The sequence below is a fragment of the Cyanistes caeruleus genome, chromosome 18 (genome assembly GCF_971803275.1).
Source record: "Cyanistes caeruleus chromosome 18, bCyaCae1.hap1.1, whole genome shotgun sequence".
In the NCBI taxonomy this organism is placed as follows: Eukaryota; Metazoa; Chordata; class Aves; order Passeriformes; family Paridae; genus Cyanistes; species Cyanistes caeruleus.
The window spans coordinates 11,163,972-11,182,383 of NC_141718.1; the positions used below are offsets into that span (position 1 = coordinate 11,163,972).

The 18,412-nt window shown below is 42.3% G+C and overlaps 2 protein-coding genes and 1 long non-coding RNA gene across 11 annotated transcripts in view; 2 read left to right on the forward strand and 1 right to left on the reverse strand.

Annotated features, from left to right (window-relative positions):
• The window catches only part of BCR (BCR activator of RhoGEF and GTPase), a 98,216-nt gene extending 90,285 nt beyond the window's left edge, over window positions 1–7,931 (forward strand). Inside the window, exon 24 of the mRNA XM_023937679.2 lies at window positions 668–7,931. Coding sequence (XP_023793447.2) covers window positions 668–757 — 90 coding nt within the window. The 3' untranslated portion in view covers window positions 758–7,931. The remainder of the gene's footprint in view (window positions 1–667) is intronic.
• Window positions 1–11,497, reverse strand: part of LOC111936629 (uncharacterized) — a 63,331-nt gene extending 51,834 nt beyond the window's left edge. For all 3 annotated transcript variants that reach the window (XR_002868288.2, XR_015277710.1, XR_015277709.1), the window contains exons 1-2: window positions 11,372–11,497; window positions 8,891–9,050 (exon numbers count right to left, since the gene is read on the reverse strand). This is a non-coding gene — a long non-coding RNA (uncharacterized LOC111936629). The remainder of the gene's footprint in view (window positions 1–8,890; window positions 9,051–11,371) is intronic.
• A 46-nt stretch (window positions 11,498–11,543) lies between these two features.
• SPECC1L (sperm antigen with calponin homology and coiled-coil domains 1 like) overlaps window positions 11,544–18,412 on the forward strand; it is a 67,499-nt gene continuing 60,630 nt past the window's right edge. For 3 of the 7 annotated variants that reach the window (XM_086855706.1, XM_086855703.1, XM_086855708.1), the window contains exon 1: window positions 11,544–11,675. The gene's annotated coding sequence lies outside the window, so the exon portion shown is untranslated. Of the gene's footprint in view, window positions 11,676–11,757; window positions 12,182–18,412 lie in introns of those variants that run through there. The other 4 variants (XM_086855707.1, XM_086855704.1, XM_086855709.1 and 1 more) reach the window with 3 other exon arrangements.

The window sequence follows — 18,412 nt, forward strand, 5'->3', positions numbered from 1 at the left end:
TGTGGCAGGCCTGGCTCAGTGACCCCACTGGGTTTTCATGGTCATTTTTTGGATAAACATAAAACAGCTTTTGTCCTCACAAAGACGTTTTAGCCTGTCTGTAGGACAGTGTTCCTTCAGGCAGATCATTTGCATCTGTATGAATACAGCTCCTTTTTCATGAAGGAATGTCTGTGTGTGTGCATCCTGTGTGTGCTTGTGCATGGGAACAGTTTTTGGGGAGTTGTGTCCCAGCACCATGCTGCTGGCCTGGGATAAAAGAATCAACAGTGTTTCCACAATGCTCCTTGGCACTTAAACCACCTTCACTGATGCACAACAAAATTCTTGAGCCACTGCTGCCTTTGAAGGCTATGCAGAGGATTGGAGCACTCAGTGACAGAGCCTGTGTCACTGAGTCAGACTGGTTTCTCTGTTGTGTAATGGCAAATTCTAGATTGAATTTTTTCTGTGCTGGAACCACCAGCACCATTGTTCCACCTGGAATCTATAAAGAGTATCTCTGAAGCACTGCAAGTTCTACTATTTCTAGTGCTGTTATACAGTGTATGAAATACACAGCTGCTAGGTGTCCCAGAGAGAGCTGTATCACCAGCTCTCACATAGTCATGATAAGAATGAGTTTTTACAGGGCTTTATTGAACTACCTTGTAATTTCTCTTTCCAGGTTCAAGTTCTTCTGTACTTCCTGCAGCTAGAGACTATCCCTACCCCAGACAGCAAGAGGCAAAGCATTCTCTTTTCCACAGAGGTGTAGGTGCCTGTGGTACCAACAGGACACAAACTGCTTTTGGCATAACTGTCACCCTGGGAAAAAGATGAGTGGTGTTTCCTGGGACTGGCCTGTTCCTGTGCTGGGGAATTCCAGCCCTCAATGCTTCTGCTGTTTAACCAGACACAAGCTGGAGAGAATGGAGAAAAAACCCCCTTGTGCTGGCAGAACCAGAACCGACCGGAGACGGAGCTGTGCGGAATCTCCACTAGAAGGAGCAATAGACACTTGGACAAATGCACCAGGGAGTGCGGCGATTATTCTTGTTGGGAATGTGACAGAAGGTATTCCTCATTTTATGGATTTAATTTATCATAAAGAAACTTCAAGATTTCTACTGGACCACTTGATAGGACACCCCTTTTTGGGAGAGGGGGCATTAAAGGATATATCACAACTGTGTCTTTAATAACTGCTGTTTTTCAAGTACTGTTTGAGGCCACAAAAAATAGCATTGCTTTGCAAGAGGAAGGAGAAGAGAAGGGATCTAAAATTCTCTCCACAGAAATTCAAGTCTTGATTTGAATATGGTTTTAAATCAAAAAGTTTTACATACAGCTAGAACTTTTGTCTGGTTGGGAGCTAGGTTTGGTTTCTTTTTTTGGTTTGTATGGCTTTTTGGCTCACCCAGCCCTTCCCATAGAAATGTTTGTACACCCCAGGGAAGGAGATGCCCTGCTCTTGCCTATGTTGCACTTCTGATGGGTTTTGTTGGGTTGAGACAGACTCAACAAAATTAAATAAATAAATACAGCAAATTAAAGAGAGGCAGGGAGGATAGTAGTCAGTGATTCTTTTGTTTGTTTGCTTATAAAAGCAGGGGCAATATTATCCAGGAAGGATTTCTATAGAAATCCTTAGACCCCACCAAATTTAATAAAAATTAATTGGGAAGACTATTAATTCCCAACACTCCAAAGAAAATACATTATCTCTGCAAAAGTAATTGAAGAATTTGTGGATTAAAAAAAAAAAAAGTTAATGGCTCTCAGTTTGGCTGGCTGCTTACTCCAGACTTTTATCAGAACATCTTTTTTGTGATACTTGAATTTTTGGAGGCTTTGTACATTGTTTCTACAAGAGTCTTTTTCTGATAGATACAAACACTCTGAAAAAATGCCAGAATGTACTTTATGGACAATCTAGCAAGTAGCATGCATTGTGGATTCTCCAGAAATTCCAAACTGTTTTAATTAAGAGCAGTGGAGAAATTTCTGTGGAACTCCATCTAACAAAAGGTCTGGCCAAACACCAATTTCGTATTTCCCTCCCTAAATCAGTTGAAGTTACAGGGGTGGAAAAGGCAGCAGCATTTGTCCAGGGAATTGAAACTGCAGAATCTAATTGCTGGTATCCAGAGCTGGCATTCTGGCTCTGAAGCAGATGTGCCAAACATCCTGGGGGTGGGAGTGATGCCATTTTCCTAAACTATTCCAGCCCCCACTACTCCTTCCCAGCTATGCAGCGTCCATTTAGTGGCATCTGTCCATCATCATCCTGGCAAGAAGAAAAAAAGTACAGCTGGAAGACAAGGGAAGGAATTGGCACAAAAAGGGAAGGGAGGGACAGATTTTGAAAGATTGGTAGGTTGTCAACATCATTTGGAGGGAAATATGACACAGACAGCAACTCTTGTGCTGAATTGCACATTTTCTGCTGGGTGATCTGCAAACTCAATTAAAAAAAAATAGCAAAGAAGTATTTAAAGCAAATAGAAAAAAAATAAAGGGAAATGATTTTGTAGTCACTGTAATTCTGACTGCTGCAGAATATTAGAAATTATTGTACTGTGAAGTTGCGAAATCAGAAAGGAAAAAATATAAATTTCAATTTTGTGAGTATATCAATATTTTGCATGCTTTGTAAGGATTCTTATAGGAATTTAATATTGCTTAGTATCCCTCCCTCCTTAGGTCTGGGAGCAAACCTCTTTGTAATGTAATGTACAACTAGAAATTCCTTCTCTCTTGTATGTATTTCCATGACATTCCAACTTCTGAACCCACAAAAAAGAAAAAACTGTGTGTAGTAGGAGGTGCTTTTTGGGGGAGGGAGGGAATGAAGGCAAGGAAACTTGAAGGCTTAAGATTTTGATTTTTTTTAATTTTTATTTTCATTTTTTGCCTGTTTGAAGGTAAAAATAAGTCACAATCCTGAAAAAGCATTGACTTGAGCCATGTCCTGCAGAGCAGTAAAGCATTCTCAGTGTTTGTTTCTCTGTATTTGTTCTCCCTTTTCCCCAGCAGCTCTACAGCAATCCTTGCACTCCTGCCTGCTCCCACTCAAGGGATGGGCCTGAGGCAGGAGCACTGCTCATGACTTCAGGGAAAAGGGGGAAAAAACCCAAGCTACACCTGGTGCTGGGTGATAGCCTTTTCCTTTGGTGTTTGGAATCTGTGGCTGCTCCTTGCAGTGTTGAAACTGGAAAGCAATACCATAATGACTGTGCCAATTTACTTTTGCCCAAGTTTTTAATTTTTATTTATATAGGAAGTTAATTTTAATATTAAATTACAGATCTATAGTATGTAACCATGAGAAAATTGCTTTTGCTTTGGTTACTGTGACAGGTTGTTGCTGTCAGTCTCTCAATGCTCAGTTCTAATGTAATGTTATCTAACATGCAGGCATGTGGATCAGGGAAAAAAGTTAATTTAACTTAACCCATTAATTATTTCCGTTAAGTATGAATATGTTTTCCCCAAAGCTGGTAATTTTGGGCTGGAAAAGATAGTGGATCATATTGCTGATGATGAAATCATGGACTGATTTGAAATACGAGAATTGATTTCTTGAGTTTCCTTTAATTTTGCAAATATTTTTTTTCCAATAGTCTTATGTTTTCAGAAATTAAGTATTTCGAAAAGGCTTTTATGTTTTGGTTGTTTTTTCCCCAGGGATGTTGGTTGGGGTTTTTTGTTTGTTTGGAGAGTTTTTTTTGTGTTTTGTGTTTTATTTTTACTTTTTTATTTTTTAGTAAGCCTTATCATTCTTAAACAAAAAGGGAAATGCAAAACTTGGCTTTAGAAAAGGCCTTCTGATTTCTCCTTTTATACATTCCCTTGTGAGTTGTGTCAGAAAACTGAACTCTTTTAATTTTCTGTGTTAAAAGGTACAATATAAACAATACAAGAGCAAACTAGGAAAAAGTTACCCTTTATGTGTGAACTGGAAGATTTTACTCCTTCAGTTTCTAATTTATTGGAGAGACTTTTCTACAAATGTTGCTTTCAGGAACAGGAATCTGAAATGTTTAAATTTTCATCTAAGGAAATTCAGGTGATTAGGATAGTCCATGTCTCTCCAGTTTAAAGAGGGAAATAAGCATCAGTTTTCCTGGCATTTAGAAACTACTTAAAATTCTTGTGGGTTTTTTTTTTAACACTGAATAGGTTTTTAAGTAAAATTTTAAGAAGTTAAGCAAATGAAGGGAAAAGTTTTCAAAGATGGACAAGAAATAATAGTTACTAGCTCAGAGTCAGCTTTGTGTTTGCGTGTGCTTTGTATGGGAGGGAAGTATTGGAAACCAAATTTAAATACATCCACTCAAATGCTGCTGGTGTTCTTTATTCTTGCACATTTTTAACAAGTTGAGGTAGTAGCTAAGCTATTTCAGGCTGTATTTTAATGCTGCTATTTTTCAGTGTATCAGCTAAGGGCAAAATCCAGCAGTGTGGTGCCTGTCCTTGCCGGTGCCCATTGCCTGCCTCGGCTCTGGCCGTCATCGCGCGCACGCGGAATCGTCCGGCAGCACGCGGCCCTTGTGGTGCTGGCCATGAGGTGGTGGAACCACAGAGGATATTTATGGGAGGTGCAGGATTTATACAGTTTATTAGTTCTACCTGTTAAAAACTGTTATATGGTTGTTCCTGTTAGTTTTCTATGAGTTATTTAAACAAATGGACTATTCCTTAAGGCAGAGGTGGATCTCCAGATTAGTTTGTCACCTGTGTAACACTGGAAGGTATCACAATGTGTTCATTTACCTTAATGTGCCATTCTTGCAAGTGTGTATAAAATGTAAACTGACCAGTGTGGTTTTAAAAATGTTTAAAGTCTGATGGCAAAACCCCAACCTTCTCCAATTCCTCACTAGGTAATCCTTTTCTTTCAGTGCTTGATCACCTATTGGGATAACTTTATCAGATGTGGCATTCTTCTTACGGAAATTTTAGTATAAAACGGGAAATGTTTTAAGAAAAACTTCCCCTTTTTACTTTAATTCAAGATAACAGGGACTTAAAATAACAGAAGACCAAAATATTTGTGCAGGAACTCGGGGGTTCCTTAGAGAAACTTGGGGGCTTTCTTCTTCTGTTCCTTGAAGAAGAAAAATCTGAAAGGGCAATTCCTAGATACAATCAAATTAATCAAATTCTTACAGTCACTTGTTTATGCCCTCCTAAATTTCTACTCCAGTGATGTTTTTCTTTGTAGACTTTGCTAAAATTGTCCTACTACTATTAGAAAAATAAACATGGTACCATTCCCTTCCTTTAACACAGGGCCTGTACAACTGAGATACTGGAGCCTTGGACTAGTATTAGCAATTCTCCATTCTGAACTAGGATGAAACAAATGTTCACGTGTGTTCTATGAACTTTCTAATTGGATAGAATTAAAAAATTAAAATCAACAGAAGCTACAAAGGAAGCACTTATGGTTAATAGAGTGTTCCTTAACAATCTTTAGGGAAAACCAACATAAATGGAAAAGGGAAGCAAAATTAGGAATCGCTCAAGATCACATTGTTTGGGACTAGAATGAGGTTCTCATTTTGAGTTCCAGAAGGTGGCTCATGCCCTAGATAACTCAGCAAAGGCTCTCTTGCCAGTAAATAAACATGAACACAGGAATGCCAGGAATTTATCTACAGCAGCCTCACAGTTCTGATGTGCTGCAACCCCTCTTTCTTGCTAGTGAACAGTCACAGTTTAGTGCTAAGAAAGCAAACCTTATCACTTGCTCTCTACCATTTCCCCCTGAGGCAGCAGCTATAGCACAGGTATGTTATCATAGGTGAACCACCACCACAAGGAAGCAAAAAGCTCCCAGAACCACAAAGTTGGACTATTGTTTAAGCTAGAAGTCTGGTTTTAGGTTGCAAGGATAAAATGCCACAACAATTGTAATGACAGAAGGATTGGGGCAATAGGACCAAAGCAAACCTGAGTGTATGTGTTGTCTTGATTTTCCTGTCCGTGACGATATAATTAGATTTATGTCTTTTGGGTTAAGCAAATTCATAAATGCTCTTGTTGAGAATTATTAAATTATTAAATTACCTAGTTTGCCTCTACTGTTGATTCTCTTTGTGTTACCATCTTACAGTGACATTGCTGGAGACCACTGCAAAACATGCAGAGGTTTTTGCATCATTTTTTTCCTGCTGCCATGTTTCACCTCAGAGTAAGACAGACCCCTCCTTTGCCAACAGAACCACTTCACATCTTTCTGCACTGTAGCAACTATCACACCAAGAAGTTCAGTTTGTAGCAGAACTAGAGAGCAGAGCCCTGGAGATAATTAAAATATTTTCAGTCTTTTTGTGCTGAGTGTACCAGGTACTGCTGAAGTTGAGGGCTGTGTTGTGAGCGAAGTAAAATTCTATTATTGACAGCTGTTCAAGTATATTTAGGAATTAATATAATTACAGAATGCCCAACTAGCAGAAGTGTTTGCTCTACTGCTTTGTCTTAATCACAATCATGTTCAAATCCTCTTGTCAAAAATGGTTCACTAGAATACAGAAAATTTTATTTTGTGCTAGAGCTTTTGCTTTTGTAACTGCTGTGGTCTTTCCCCCAATGGTAGGATGTTCTGAGACATTCTGCACATGAATTGTTTCTCTAATCTGCAGAATGATTTACACCACACGGCATTTTATATCCCTGTGGATGTACAAAAGGGCAGGCTTGTGTACAAAACAGCTTCCTGCCTGCAAGGAGACTCCAGCAGCTTCCTGAACATGACCCCAGGCGAGGGTCACAGCAGGTCCAGCCCACCAGAGAGCAGAGGCCCTGCTGCTGCTTGGGTGCTCCCATCTCCCCTGGGGCAGTTTCTGAGGCTCAGAAGGCAATTGTGAGTTCCTTCTTACTGCACCCAACCAAGTGATCAAATGCTGATTTAGAATAGCTCAAAATTCCTCTATTTTAATCCCATTTTGGGAGAAACAGGGACAGTGGTAATTTGGGATTATACAAATAGCTGAAAACGCATCTGTATCTAAAACCTATTTCATATATAGTAGACGGCAATGTAAAAGCTGCAATAGCAAAAGGTCATTTCTCCACAAGAGCCTTTTCTACTCCCTGCCTTCTTTACTGCTTCTCACAGCCTAAAAGAAGTCTTGTCTTAGGTTTCACAGTCACATAGAAAGCTTGCAGAATCCTGAATAAAACTTAACTATGCAGGGACCAATGTTTCACAAGTACTAAAAGTGATTACCAAGGTAGCAAAAAGAGGGTAAGGAATTATTATGTTGGGCTAACTGAAAAGCAACACAATGAAATGTTGAATTTAAAAATGATCTCAGAGCAGGACACTGAAATGTTGTCCTGTCTGTGTCTGTCCAGCAAAAAATAAACAACTCAGCCTTCTCTTGCCTATGTAAGTTGTGTAGTTTGTTCTTATCTCTAGTATTATAAGTGTTTATAATCCATGAAGAATTCCAAGGAAAGGAGTTAAGACTATTTATTTAAATATAAATACAATTAAATTATATAATTAGTCCTAAATTATCAGATGTAGGAGACAAACAACTTGTTATTGTTTGGATAATTTTGGGTTTCATCAGAGCTAATACAGTTGGCATTATTTTAAACACTACCATGTTAGGGAGTCAGTTTCTGACAATTTATCCTGCTGTTGCTAGTGCTTCAGTATCTCATAGTGCTCTGTTTTGGGGAAAGAAAATCTAATCCCAGTAATTTAATATGGAAAAGTGTTGAAACCATACTGCTAAACACCTCTCAGTTTAGACCCAAAGAGAAGGGGAAAGGGAAAAATTGTCATTCTGGATTTTTTTTTTTTTTTAAACTTTCTGAGAAAAGTGGTATGAAAAAGGGATCCAAGAACTGTATTTGGGGGAAAAATGTCTTAAGGCATTTGTAGCCTTTCTTTGTACACAATGTTAAATAAAATCTCCTGTATCTATGTCCTCAGGTTCTTTTGGTCTTATTTAGATAAAAGTGGGCCTGCATTACACTGAATGTGTGAATTGCATTCAGCTGAGTTTGCTGGGGGCATGGAATTTAACACTGCTGTTTCAAAATAAAAGCTGCTTCTTATTTTACAAGGCAAAAGCTGTATCACCTAAAATCTAGAGCTTAGAAAACTAAGCTGAAACAACTTGAATGTGTGGAAATACTTTACGTGGAAGGTAGCGAAATAGCTGAGCAACCCAGTCCATGTTCAGATCTGTATGAATCCTTTTGTAGTTCTGCTTCAAAACCCAGCCCATCTCAAACTTTGTCAACTTTTCATTTGTGTGCAGAACACTTGAACTGTAGTTAGTATTTACTATGAAATCAGCTCTGGCCTCCAGTCCTTCAAACACTGCATGAAATTAGTGGGATTTTGTAGGAATCAGTGTGGAAACTGAACCAGTTATTTAAATCAAGTTAACTTGGTGCTTTATTTAAATATTGTTTAAATTATTAATGTAATTAAAGTACATTTATGTTTGAATACAGTCCAAATTTAATATAATATATAAAACTTTCTACAATAAAAAGATACCTGCTTGAAAGCTCTCTAGCCCATTTCATTAAGTGTGGATCACAAGGGTTACAGGGCTCTATTGCAAGGTTGGAAGTAGATAAAATGTAACTAACTGAGTGGAGTGTTTAAAACTACACTGAGTGTCATGCTTAGGCGTGAACTGCGCAAAGGAGGGGAAACTCGATGACTAGTACTAGTACTCCTGACCAGTGGTGTGGCTGTATAATATAAAATTGTTTTCCAATAGTATTGATGTGGAATTCTTCTGCCAAATGGTTCTCCCTCCACCAGAAAGTGAGCCCTTAAAGTGCAACCACATGGAACAGCAGCCCCTGGATGAGCCTGAAAGGGATTGTGTCCTGCACCAGGCACTCTGCACCCACAACCAACTCTTACCGTGTCCAGATCTCTGCTGACTGCCAGCCTGGAGCATCCCAGCCTCTCCTCCTGGGTGCTTTTCCCCAACTGAAGGCCCCAGGTGAGCAAAGCTGCTCCGAGCTCGAGGCGAGCCTGGCACACAGGCCTGAGCAAAGCAGCCGACACACACCCACGGCACCTGGAATGAGAGGGAGCAAATGAAACCTAAGGCTGGAGCAGGATGAGAAAGAACATGAATATAATAACAACAACGGGATGTTCCGTGCAAATTGCTTCACCTGAGCAGGTGTCTTTCAATTTCCAGACAGCCCTGAGGCTTGGACAGGCTGCCCTGGGGCAGCAGCTCCCCTGAGGCCTGTGGGATACAGCTGTCAGTGTGAGGCAGGATCAGCCGTTCCTGCCTGACTCCGGAGAGACATTTGTCTGCTCTTTGTCAGAAGCCTCCAGTTATGGAGATTCTGTAATCCTCTGGGGCAGTCAAACCCAGAGCATAACCACAATGAGAAAGCTTTCCTAGCAGACAGCTGAACCACTCTGCACACATTTCAGCACACAATACTGCAATTTAACGCATTTTTTTTCAGTGACCTTTTCAGTTCCAGAACCAAGATCCAAGGCATATGCACTGTCAGCTAGCAGCTTGTTCATTAATTCACTGAGCTGAGCGACTGGTTCCTGCTGCAAAACAGAAAGCTGAGCCCTTTGTGGGCTACTGTGAGAAATACGTTGTACAAAACAAATGCAGTCACTTTTCACATCCTTAATACATAAGTAGTGCCACTGAAATGCCATCTTTTTAGCTGATAACTTTAAAATCAATCCAAAGGTAGAAACACAGGACAACATTTTGCTGAAGGTGTCATGAAGCAGAAAATCTGACAGAATGACACTGGTCATCCTGTAGGAAAATAAACATCAGGATTATTACTTAAGCATAAAGGAGCATTTCATTGTCAAACGAGTACACCATGTCTGTGCAGCTGCCTGCCAGGGGAATCCCACCAGGTAGGAGCAAGGAGAGTGACAGAGAAATGAACAGGGAAGGACATCTCAATGAAATTGACTTTGTAAGACACAGAAAAGTTTTCCCACCATGTAAATCAAAACTATGTTGCAGTATCTGGCAGCATACATCCTGCCAGTTTTAAAGGGAATTCTGATGTCACAGAGATATCATTTACTTTGATTTATAATGTTAAAAATTTAACCTTACCAAAGATAACTAGGGAACTGTAAATCATACTTGCCCTACCAGTCTGCAGCCTACAAATTCTGTATTCCTGTGAATTCTGTTCATATGAATTCTAGGAAGGAATGTACCTCAAGGGAGAACATGCAACTCAATCTTACACTGAAATGTTTCTTTTGTTAAAACAGCTGAGTTGCTGTTGGGAGAGAAGCTTTAACCTAAATAGAGGAAAAATTTTTCAGGGATGTGTCAAATCAGCACATTTTCTTCATTACTGTGTTCATAGCACTTCCCAGACAGTGCCTGTAAATACAAACTCTGCTATACCTCCCACCAAAGCACCCACGCTGCAATTTAGGGTTATTAACTTCAGTTGCTGGTTATTCATGACAAGTCAAACATCCTGTACAGTGATGGGCTACAAAGCTGAGCTTAGTTTAGTGCGTTTGAAGGGAGCTCAGACTCTGAAAGCTTGTGTGCGTGCACATGAGCTCTTGTAACCTAAGAAGGCAAAGCTATTTCCTACCACAATGTGCTGGTTTTGGCTGGGGTAGAGTTGATTTTCTTCAAGGTGGCTGGTATGGGCTATATTTTGAGCTTGTGCTGAACACAGTAAAGAAAACTCTGGCCCATTTAAGCCTCTACACACATTTAAGCATCTACTTCTCACTCGAATGAAAAGCTACAATTCTAGATCTGGACAGTAAGGCACAGGTTTAGAAGACCCACAGCCTTCCTCCCCCCTTCTTAGGTTTCCAGCACTGTGTGCCCGAGCTTAAAATATTCATGCTTATTCCCCCGCCTCCAAAACCCCCACAAAATAATTGATTTTTTTACCAGTCCCAGATGCGGGCCCTGGGCCGGGGCCGTTGTCGCCCTCCCGCCCTCAGACGGGCAACGAAGCTGGGGAAGGGTGTGGAGAACAAGTGCGATGAGGAACAACTGAGGGGGCTGGGGGGGTTCGGCCTGGAGAAAAGGAGGCTCGGGGGGGACCTTGTGTCCCTCCACAACTCCCTGGCAGGAGGCTGCGGCCGTGAGGGGTCGGGGTCTGCTCCCGGGAACAAGGGACAGGATGAAACGGCCTCAAGCTGCGCCAGGGGAGGTGCAGGTTGGATACGAAGAGTAATTTCCCCACAAAAAGGTTTATCAGACATCGTAACGGGGTGCTCTGGGAGGTGACGGAGTCACCGTGCCGGGACATGTTTAAGGAAAGACTGAACGTGGCGCTCAGTTCATGGCCACATTCTAGACGACCCGGTGGAGCTGGGTCACTGGTTGGGCTCGGCACCTCAGAGTGTTTCCCTCCCTACCTGATGCCGGTACCCCGCGGTTCCGAGGTTCAGGTGAGGAGCAGCCCCGCCCTGAGGGAGGGAAGGGCGGGGCCGCCCCGCGCACGCGCCGCCCGTGCCCGCGCCCCGCCCTTTCCCCTCACGGGCGCGGGGCGGGCCCGCGGGGGGCGCGTGCGCGGAGCCGCCAGGGGGCGGGGTGGAGGCGGGCGGAGGGGTCCCTGCCGTGCGCGCGCCCCTCCGCGCCCCCCCTCCCGCCGGCCCGGCCCGCGCGGCGCCCCCGGACCCGGGGCTGCGAAGCAGCGGGAAGGAGGCGGCGGCTGCCCCGGTAAGCGCCGAGCGCCGGTGGGCACAGCCCGGCCCCGACCCCCGCCCGCCCGCCGGGGGGTCCCCGCGGCCGCGCAGGCTCCGGCAGGGCCTGTGTCCCGCGCCCCGGCCGCAGCGCCTCACGGCTGCGGGACGCCCCGGGCTTGGCCCCTCCTCACCGCCGACCCCCGAGGGGCCGCGCTGTCACCCCGCGGCGGTGACAGAGCCCCACGCCCGCCTCCGGTACCCCTGCGCCTCAGGGGCCGCTCGCGGCACCCTCCGCCCGCCCTGCCGCGTCCTCCCTGGCACCCATCTGGCGCTGACCCCGCGGGGCCGGCGCTGAGGGAACGGAGCGGCCGCGGTCCCGGCTGGCGGGGAGGCGCAGGTTGGCCCGCATTTGCATCCCGCGGTGGAATCATTCGCTTCACGCTGCTGGCTGCTGGCTGTGAGAGGGATGGTGGGTGCGTGTGGAGCTCCCTGAGAAGAAATGCGGAGTGCTCGCGTTCAGCGCTTTCTAGCTGGCTTTTGGTGCGTTTGGGGGCACCTTTGTCTGGATTCTGGGCTCATGCTTCTCTGGAGCGCGATTTTTCTGCCTTTTTAGACCAGAAAGAGCATCTTAAGTTCCAGTTTTGTGCCTGCTGTCTGCCATCCTGTGCCTCACACTATTTTAGCTTCCAGGTCTGTCGTGACCTCGTATTACCAGGGATGTAGGAAGGCAGGTTGCTATAGCTGGGACAAAACCAGTCACCATCCTGTTCTGAGAGGTTCTGTACACTGTGTCTTTAGAGAGAAAAACAATGCAGTGCTGTGCTGATGCTCAGCAATATGCAGCCTTCTCTCCGAAACAGCATCTCACTGTCTGTGATTGCATGAAGTGTCTGTCTGTGCTGGGATCTGGAAAACACAGTTCTCTTGTAGCATAAAATGTATCACGTAAGTGGTTCTGCTGGGTGAAAAATGCTCTAAGGAGCCATGGGTTCTGTTGAAAGGCATAGGCTGTGCAAGCTCTGCTCACCCCGAAAGCAAACATAAACCTTCTGGAGCTGCTTCCTGCTTCATTAATAGTGTGGACTTTGGCTGCTGAAAGATAGGCAAATTAAAGCCAGTGGCTGCTTTTAACACTGTGGATCACGATATAGTGCTGCAGTAGCTCAGAAGAAGAGAAGCAGTTTCTTCTCTGTCGCCAGTCTAGTTGAGTGTTGTTAGGTAGTTGCTAACAAAAATGAAAAGAGAAGGTCTTTGTAAATAGTCTGAGATTAAAACTGGGAAACTGAGACGGGTGTAGTCTCATGTTTCTCGTAACGCTGCCACTTCACTTTCAGCTAATGGAAAGACCAGATTCCAGGCTGGTAAACTAGGTGAAGTAAGGAAAACACCCCTTGATTTCTCAGATGTTTTTGTATGGCTGAAGATAATATGTGTCTTTTTCTTTCTTTTTTGAATACGATACGTAATTGGGAATAAAACACCTCAAATATTTTAAATGTATTTTTCTATTTCTGTCAAATAAAGGGCCATCTAGTTAGATAATGCAGCCCACATTTTCACAGTTAGTTTATCTGTTCAAGCTAATTTTTGACATGTTTTAGTGTGATCATTGGTAAAGATCTGTCTTCTCTTTTTGATTGTATGAGGGTCTATTATATTAAAGTCTGATGGTGATGGAACATCACAGTGGGAAAATCTCTGTGCAGGGATTTCCAGGTGTCGTGAACTGTTACCTTCTATTGTGATTTGCATCTCTGGGGTATTTTTCCTTTCCCTCTCTGCTCTAGGCTGGTGTGATCTCTGTGGCCTTCCAGGCATCTGCCAAAGGTGTCTTCTGCATCAGGCTGGAGCTAAGGTTTCCCTCAATGGAGAGTGTGTCCATAGTAGCAAATCAAAGAGAGCTTGGGTGTTAGGCTGAGATCTGGCACATGCTTGGCCCCATCATTGTCAGCTTTGGGCATTGGTGTGGCTTCTTTGGGCCAGCTGGCATTTTCCTGAGCCATACCTGGACATTATTTAAAGGTGGCAAATGTCAGGTCTAAAACTTGTCGAGTTTTAGAAGTTTCTGTCTAAGCACATGTTGGGATGGATATTTTTATGCAAAAATTTTTATGCAAATATTTAATTACAAAATAAATCTAATGTACAGTCAGTATTTTATGTATTAATAGACATACTTAAAAGTAACATTTTGAAGTCAAATTTGTGCCATTTTTGCTTTACTGTTAGTATGAAAGAAAAATAGATTCTCAGTAGGTGGAGGTTATGGAAACTCCACAAGAGATTTTTCACTAACGTAATTCAGAAGCTCTGTTTTTGACCTTGTGATGTTGCAGCCTGTCTTGCCAACAAGGATCCAGTCCTAGCAGTGTGTAATGCTATTAATGGGACTGAATCACTATTGCTCATTGGGAAAAACAGCATAAGAAATGTTAGGTTTGAACTTCCTGGCTTAAAAAATTACCCCATTTAGTCTTATTTTTGGTCTTTATACTGAAAAAGGGAAAAAGAGCAAGTGTTGGAAGCTGATTTATGTACATAATGGTAGCCTTACTAGTTACAAGGAACCTATTGCTCGTTTCTTTTGAGCTTATTCCAACTGAAATGATCAGAGGAGCCACCATTTGGAGCACTTAGCAATTATTCAGCCTGGAAGTAATGACAGGACACTGTATTTAAACATAAATAATTCATTAGTAGAGTTTTCACACATACATGCATGAATTTCTTTGGGAAAGACCTTTGCTGTCCTACACCTACAAGACAGTACAACTTTTGATCTTCATCTTTGTAACTGAATGTGTTGGGGTACTTCATTTTTGCAAAGAATTGACACTGTGTTGCAAATCAGTGACAGAACTAGTAGCTTTCTGAATTGCAGGGAAGAAAAATACAAAAATAAATTCTGAAGTTAGGTGAAAGGAGACTTTATGAAGGGTTTCAATCCACGTGGTTTAATTTTAAAATAAAAATAATTTAGAACTAATCACTTGTTGCATATTAAATGGTTATAAAGGCATTAAAGCAAAATTTCAGAAGAGTAAATAAGAAGTTTTTACTTATTTCAAACTTGGTTTGTCATTTTTGAAAGATAAATCTTGCATAAATTTTATTTTCCATCACTGTGTGCCAGAATGGAGCCAAGATAATGACTGGCTGCAACTAATTGTTAGATATGTAGTTTTACTCAGGAAAATAAACTGAACACCTAACATGTAGTATTTAAACAAGAGTAAAAAAGAGTTAAGGTAGAGTTGAAGTACTTGAGTGATGTATTTGATGACATCAGTCTGAAAGTATTTGTATTTTTTGGATGCTAAAAGCATTTCCTTGACTCTGGTCATTTGGCCAGTGTGGGATACATGTTCTGCACAGGTACATGCAGTGATTAATAACTTTCTGTGGGATCTGTGTTTGGGGAGGTGAGTGGAAAGCATGACCAAGAGGCTGGTGTTCTTACCACTCTCTGAAACTTTCTGTGTTCTTCTTAATACATTTCTGTGGATGTTCTTAATTAAAAGCACACAGTGGTTTTGGCAGATGGAGCCTTCTTGAAGCTTTGGCTGCAGAATTTCCTTGTTGTGTGAGGGTTGGTGCTGGAGAGGCTCCTTTGACGTATTTCACTGCTAGAATGAATGTTGGCTGGCTTTGTATGGACAGGTCTTAAGTGACATGGGCAAGTTTATAAAAATGATCTGCTAGTTTGACTTTCTCTGTTTAGCCATAGGATTTTTTTTTTTCTTTTTGCTGAGTTACCAGGTTATACTGAGCTAAAATTTTCTTTTATTTAGCAAAGCAAATGACACTGAGGGTTGATAATGGGTGTGCATTTAAAGTAGCATCTGCTGTGCAATGTCTTTTCAGACAATGGTCTTGCCTGTTTCAATTTGCTCATCCCTAACAAGCGACCAGCACTTTAAATGGGTAATGGTAAATATTTCCTTCAAGTCTCTGAAGGAATATAGGCTTTCCTGGAAGAGAAAGGAAAACGAAAGCTGCTTTTATAGACGTGATTTCTTCCACAAAGCTGAGTAACTGTGTACACTTGAGGTTCTACTTTTGTTTTTATTTCTTTCTGTGACAAAAAGGCTGCTTCTTTCCTTTCAGTGACAGAATCGCGCAAAGCTACTTTGTATCTGCACTGCTTATATGAGATGGACGATAATTGTCTCTTGGAAATTATGAACTTCTTAAATACATACAGTTCCTGGTAGTTGTCATCAAATTATTCTTGACTTAGGATTTGTAAATAGGAGATGCATCACTGAATGTAGCAATATTGGATTTAACTACACTGAGGTCATCAAGAATTAACATGTTAAAATGAAAACTTTGTGACATAAACTTTTCCCCCATTACTGTTGCTGTTTTTTCTAGTTTTATACAAAACTAAGGGAGAGGTTTTCCTCAACCTGTAGTATGGGCATGCCTGTGAATTTGAAAAAGTTTGAAGGTCCCATCATGCTGTTCTCCAAAGGTTTTGATAGTTTGCTGGATAGATATTACTGTAAAAATTGTAAATTCTGTTTGTGAAAACTCAGGAAAAACAGTAAAGACACTTTAAAGAGTGCAGATGAAATTTCAGTCTACTTCATTACATATTCAGAACTACATTTGCTGTGTTAAAAACATGAAATCATACAAATATTTGTTATAAGAACTTGACAGCTTAATGAAAATCTTTCTGATATACACACCTGTAAAAAATCAGTAGTGTCTATCTAACAGAAGAAAATTAAGTCTGTCAGTTATGGACATTAGTGTTTTAATATAAAGGATATTTGAAGGAAAAGGAAAAAACTTCAGTATAGAAGACTTTTTTAATAGAAAGACTGCATTTTTCTGGAGGAAAAAGTTTTCAATCACATATCAAAGGCTTGCCAGGAAACCTGGAGATACAGAAGCTTTTCAAAGAAATACCTTAAAAGTGTTTCACAGTGGATAGTGCACTTGGCATTCCATGAGGATATTGGCACATCAGCAGCTACATCAGCTAGGGATGCTGTGCTGGGCTTTTAGTGCTTTCCCAGGCTTTGTCCCATGTAGGATCCTGCATTGCTCCAACAACCAAACTGTCACAGGGAACAGCGACTCCATAAACTGGCTGGTGATTCACCCTTTTCTGGAAGGCTTGGAATAAAACTTGGAAGAGAAATAGTCTTACCCTTTTTCTCTGGGGAAATAAGAAATTGTCAGTAGATGGGAACTTCTCCATCCTGTCACAAGGACTTTTCTTCCATATGACTCAAATTCATGTCCTTGAGCTTCCACTCTGGGGCCAGTAACTGCTCCTCCCTTAGTGATAGCAGAGTATTTAGGAAGGATTTGCATGTGGCTCTGTCTGCCAAGCCTGAAGGACTTTAAACTGCAATGAGTGTGTTGTTGACAGGTCTTGGAGGTGAGGAAAGATGTGGGCCACTGCACAGAATTGAAATCCATAGATACCCAAGCTTCAGACCCCTCTGTGCCCTCTTTTGTCATGTGGTGATAGTGTAAAAATAACATGGTTCATCTGTGTCCTGGAAGAGTGTGGCTTGGAAAGTGTTGGTGGTTTGGTGGGTGGCAGTAAGAGGTTCATTTAAAGCAGGGCTGTTGCTGAGCAGCCAATAGCCTGAAACTGAATTAAAACAAATCTGGAGCTACACCATCTCTGAAAGGATGAGACTTCCTTCTTGTTCCCAGTTCCCAGTCCCGGTGCTTCCTTTGCATAGTATCTAGCAATTACAAGGTGAGTCAGATCAGTCCTGATCTGTCTGAAGGACCAACTCATCAAAAATGAGCTATGATCTCTAGAATGGAGAGAAGGGAGAGGACTGAGGAAGGGGTGGAACTGCCTCTTTAGGTGGCAGGGTACAATTAAATTATTTTCATGACTAGCTTAAGCAATCCCCAGCAGGCACTTCCCTCCCCCAACCTTAGCAAGATTGACTTGTGCATGAGCCATTCCCATTCAGGCCATTCTCTTGGTGCATCTGAGACCAGGATGGTCCTTCTGGGCTTGGGAATCCCAGAGCTGTAAGCACCTGGGGCCTGGGAAAGTCCTCAGGTGATGCATCTCTTTATTGCTTCTTCTGTTCTCTGGGATTTTCTGGTTGCAATGCCTTCAAGAATGTTGTCAGACCAGGTTGGTGGTGAGGTGGACATAGCGAGCACCCTGTCACCTCCCAGTTCCACACAGCCAGGCAATAGATAGTCCTCAAGCTGAGACTTAATCAACTGCTGGTAAGAGCAGATCTATCATCATAACCATCCTGGTATCAGGACTTGGAGTGTTTTGATTTTGCATGAACTGAAGATCTGGTGGAGTGTTTTGGATGAGCATGAGACCTAGTCAGAGTTAATCACTTCTCTTACAGGTTTTACCTGTAACACACGTGTGCTGGGAGCCACTGGTCTGCCTCCTGAAATGGCCCATTCCGTGTCCTTTCTCTGTCCCCCTTCCTGTGATGGGCACCTGGCTGCTACCTGCCTTACTCCTCCCTGGGAACTTGATGCAGCAGAAGCCTTTGCTGCAGTTGTTGATATCTGAGTTCAGCTGACAACATTTACAATGGACCAAAGGGAGGAGGTCACCCCTGGTCTCCTGCTGTAGGCAGCACTTTTGGGAACAGCTGTGTGGGAGAGAGAGCACTGCAGTGAAATGTATGCTGAGCAAGTCACTTTGAAAGGGAAGGAAGCTGTTGTGTTGGTTGTATACCTTTTGTTGTGCTATTCTACCAACTCTCCTGGTTTTGAAATTGGCATGGCTGGTTTTGAAAGTACTGCCAGGCA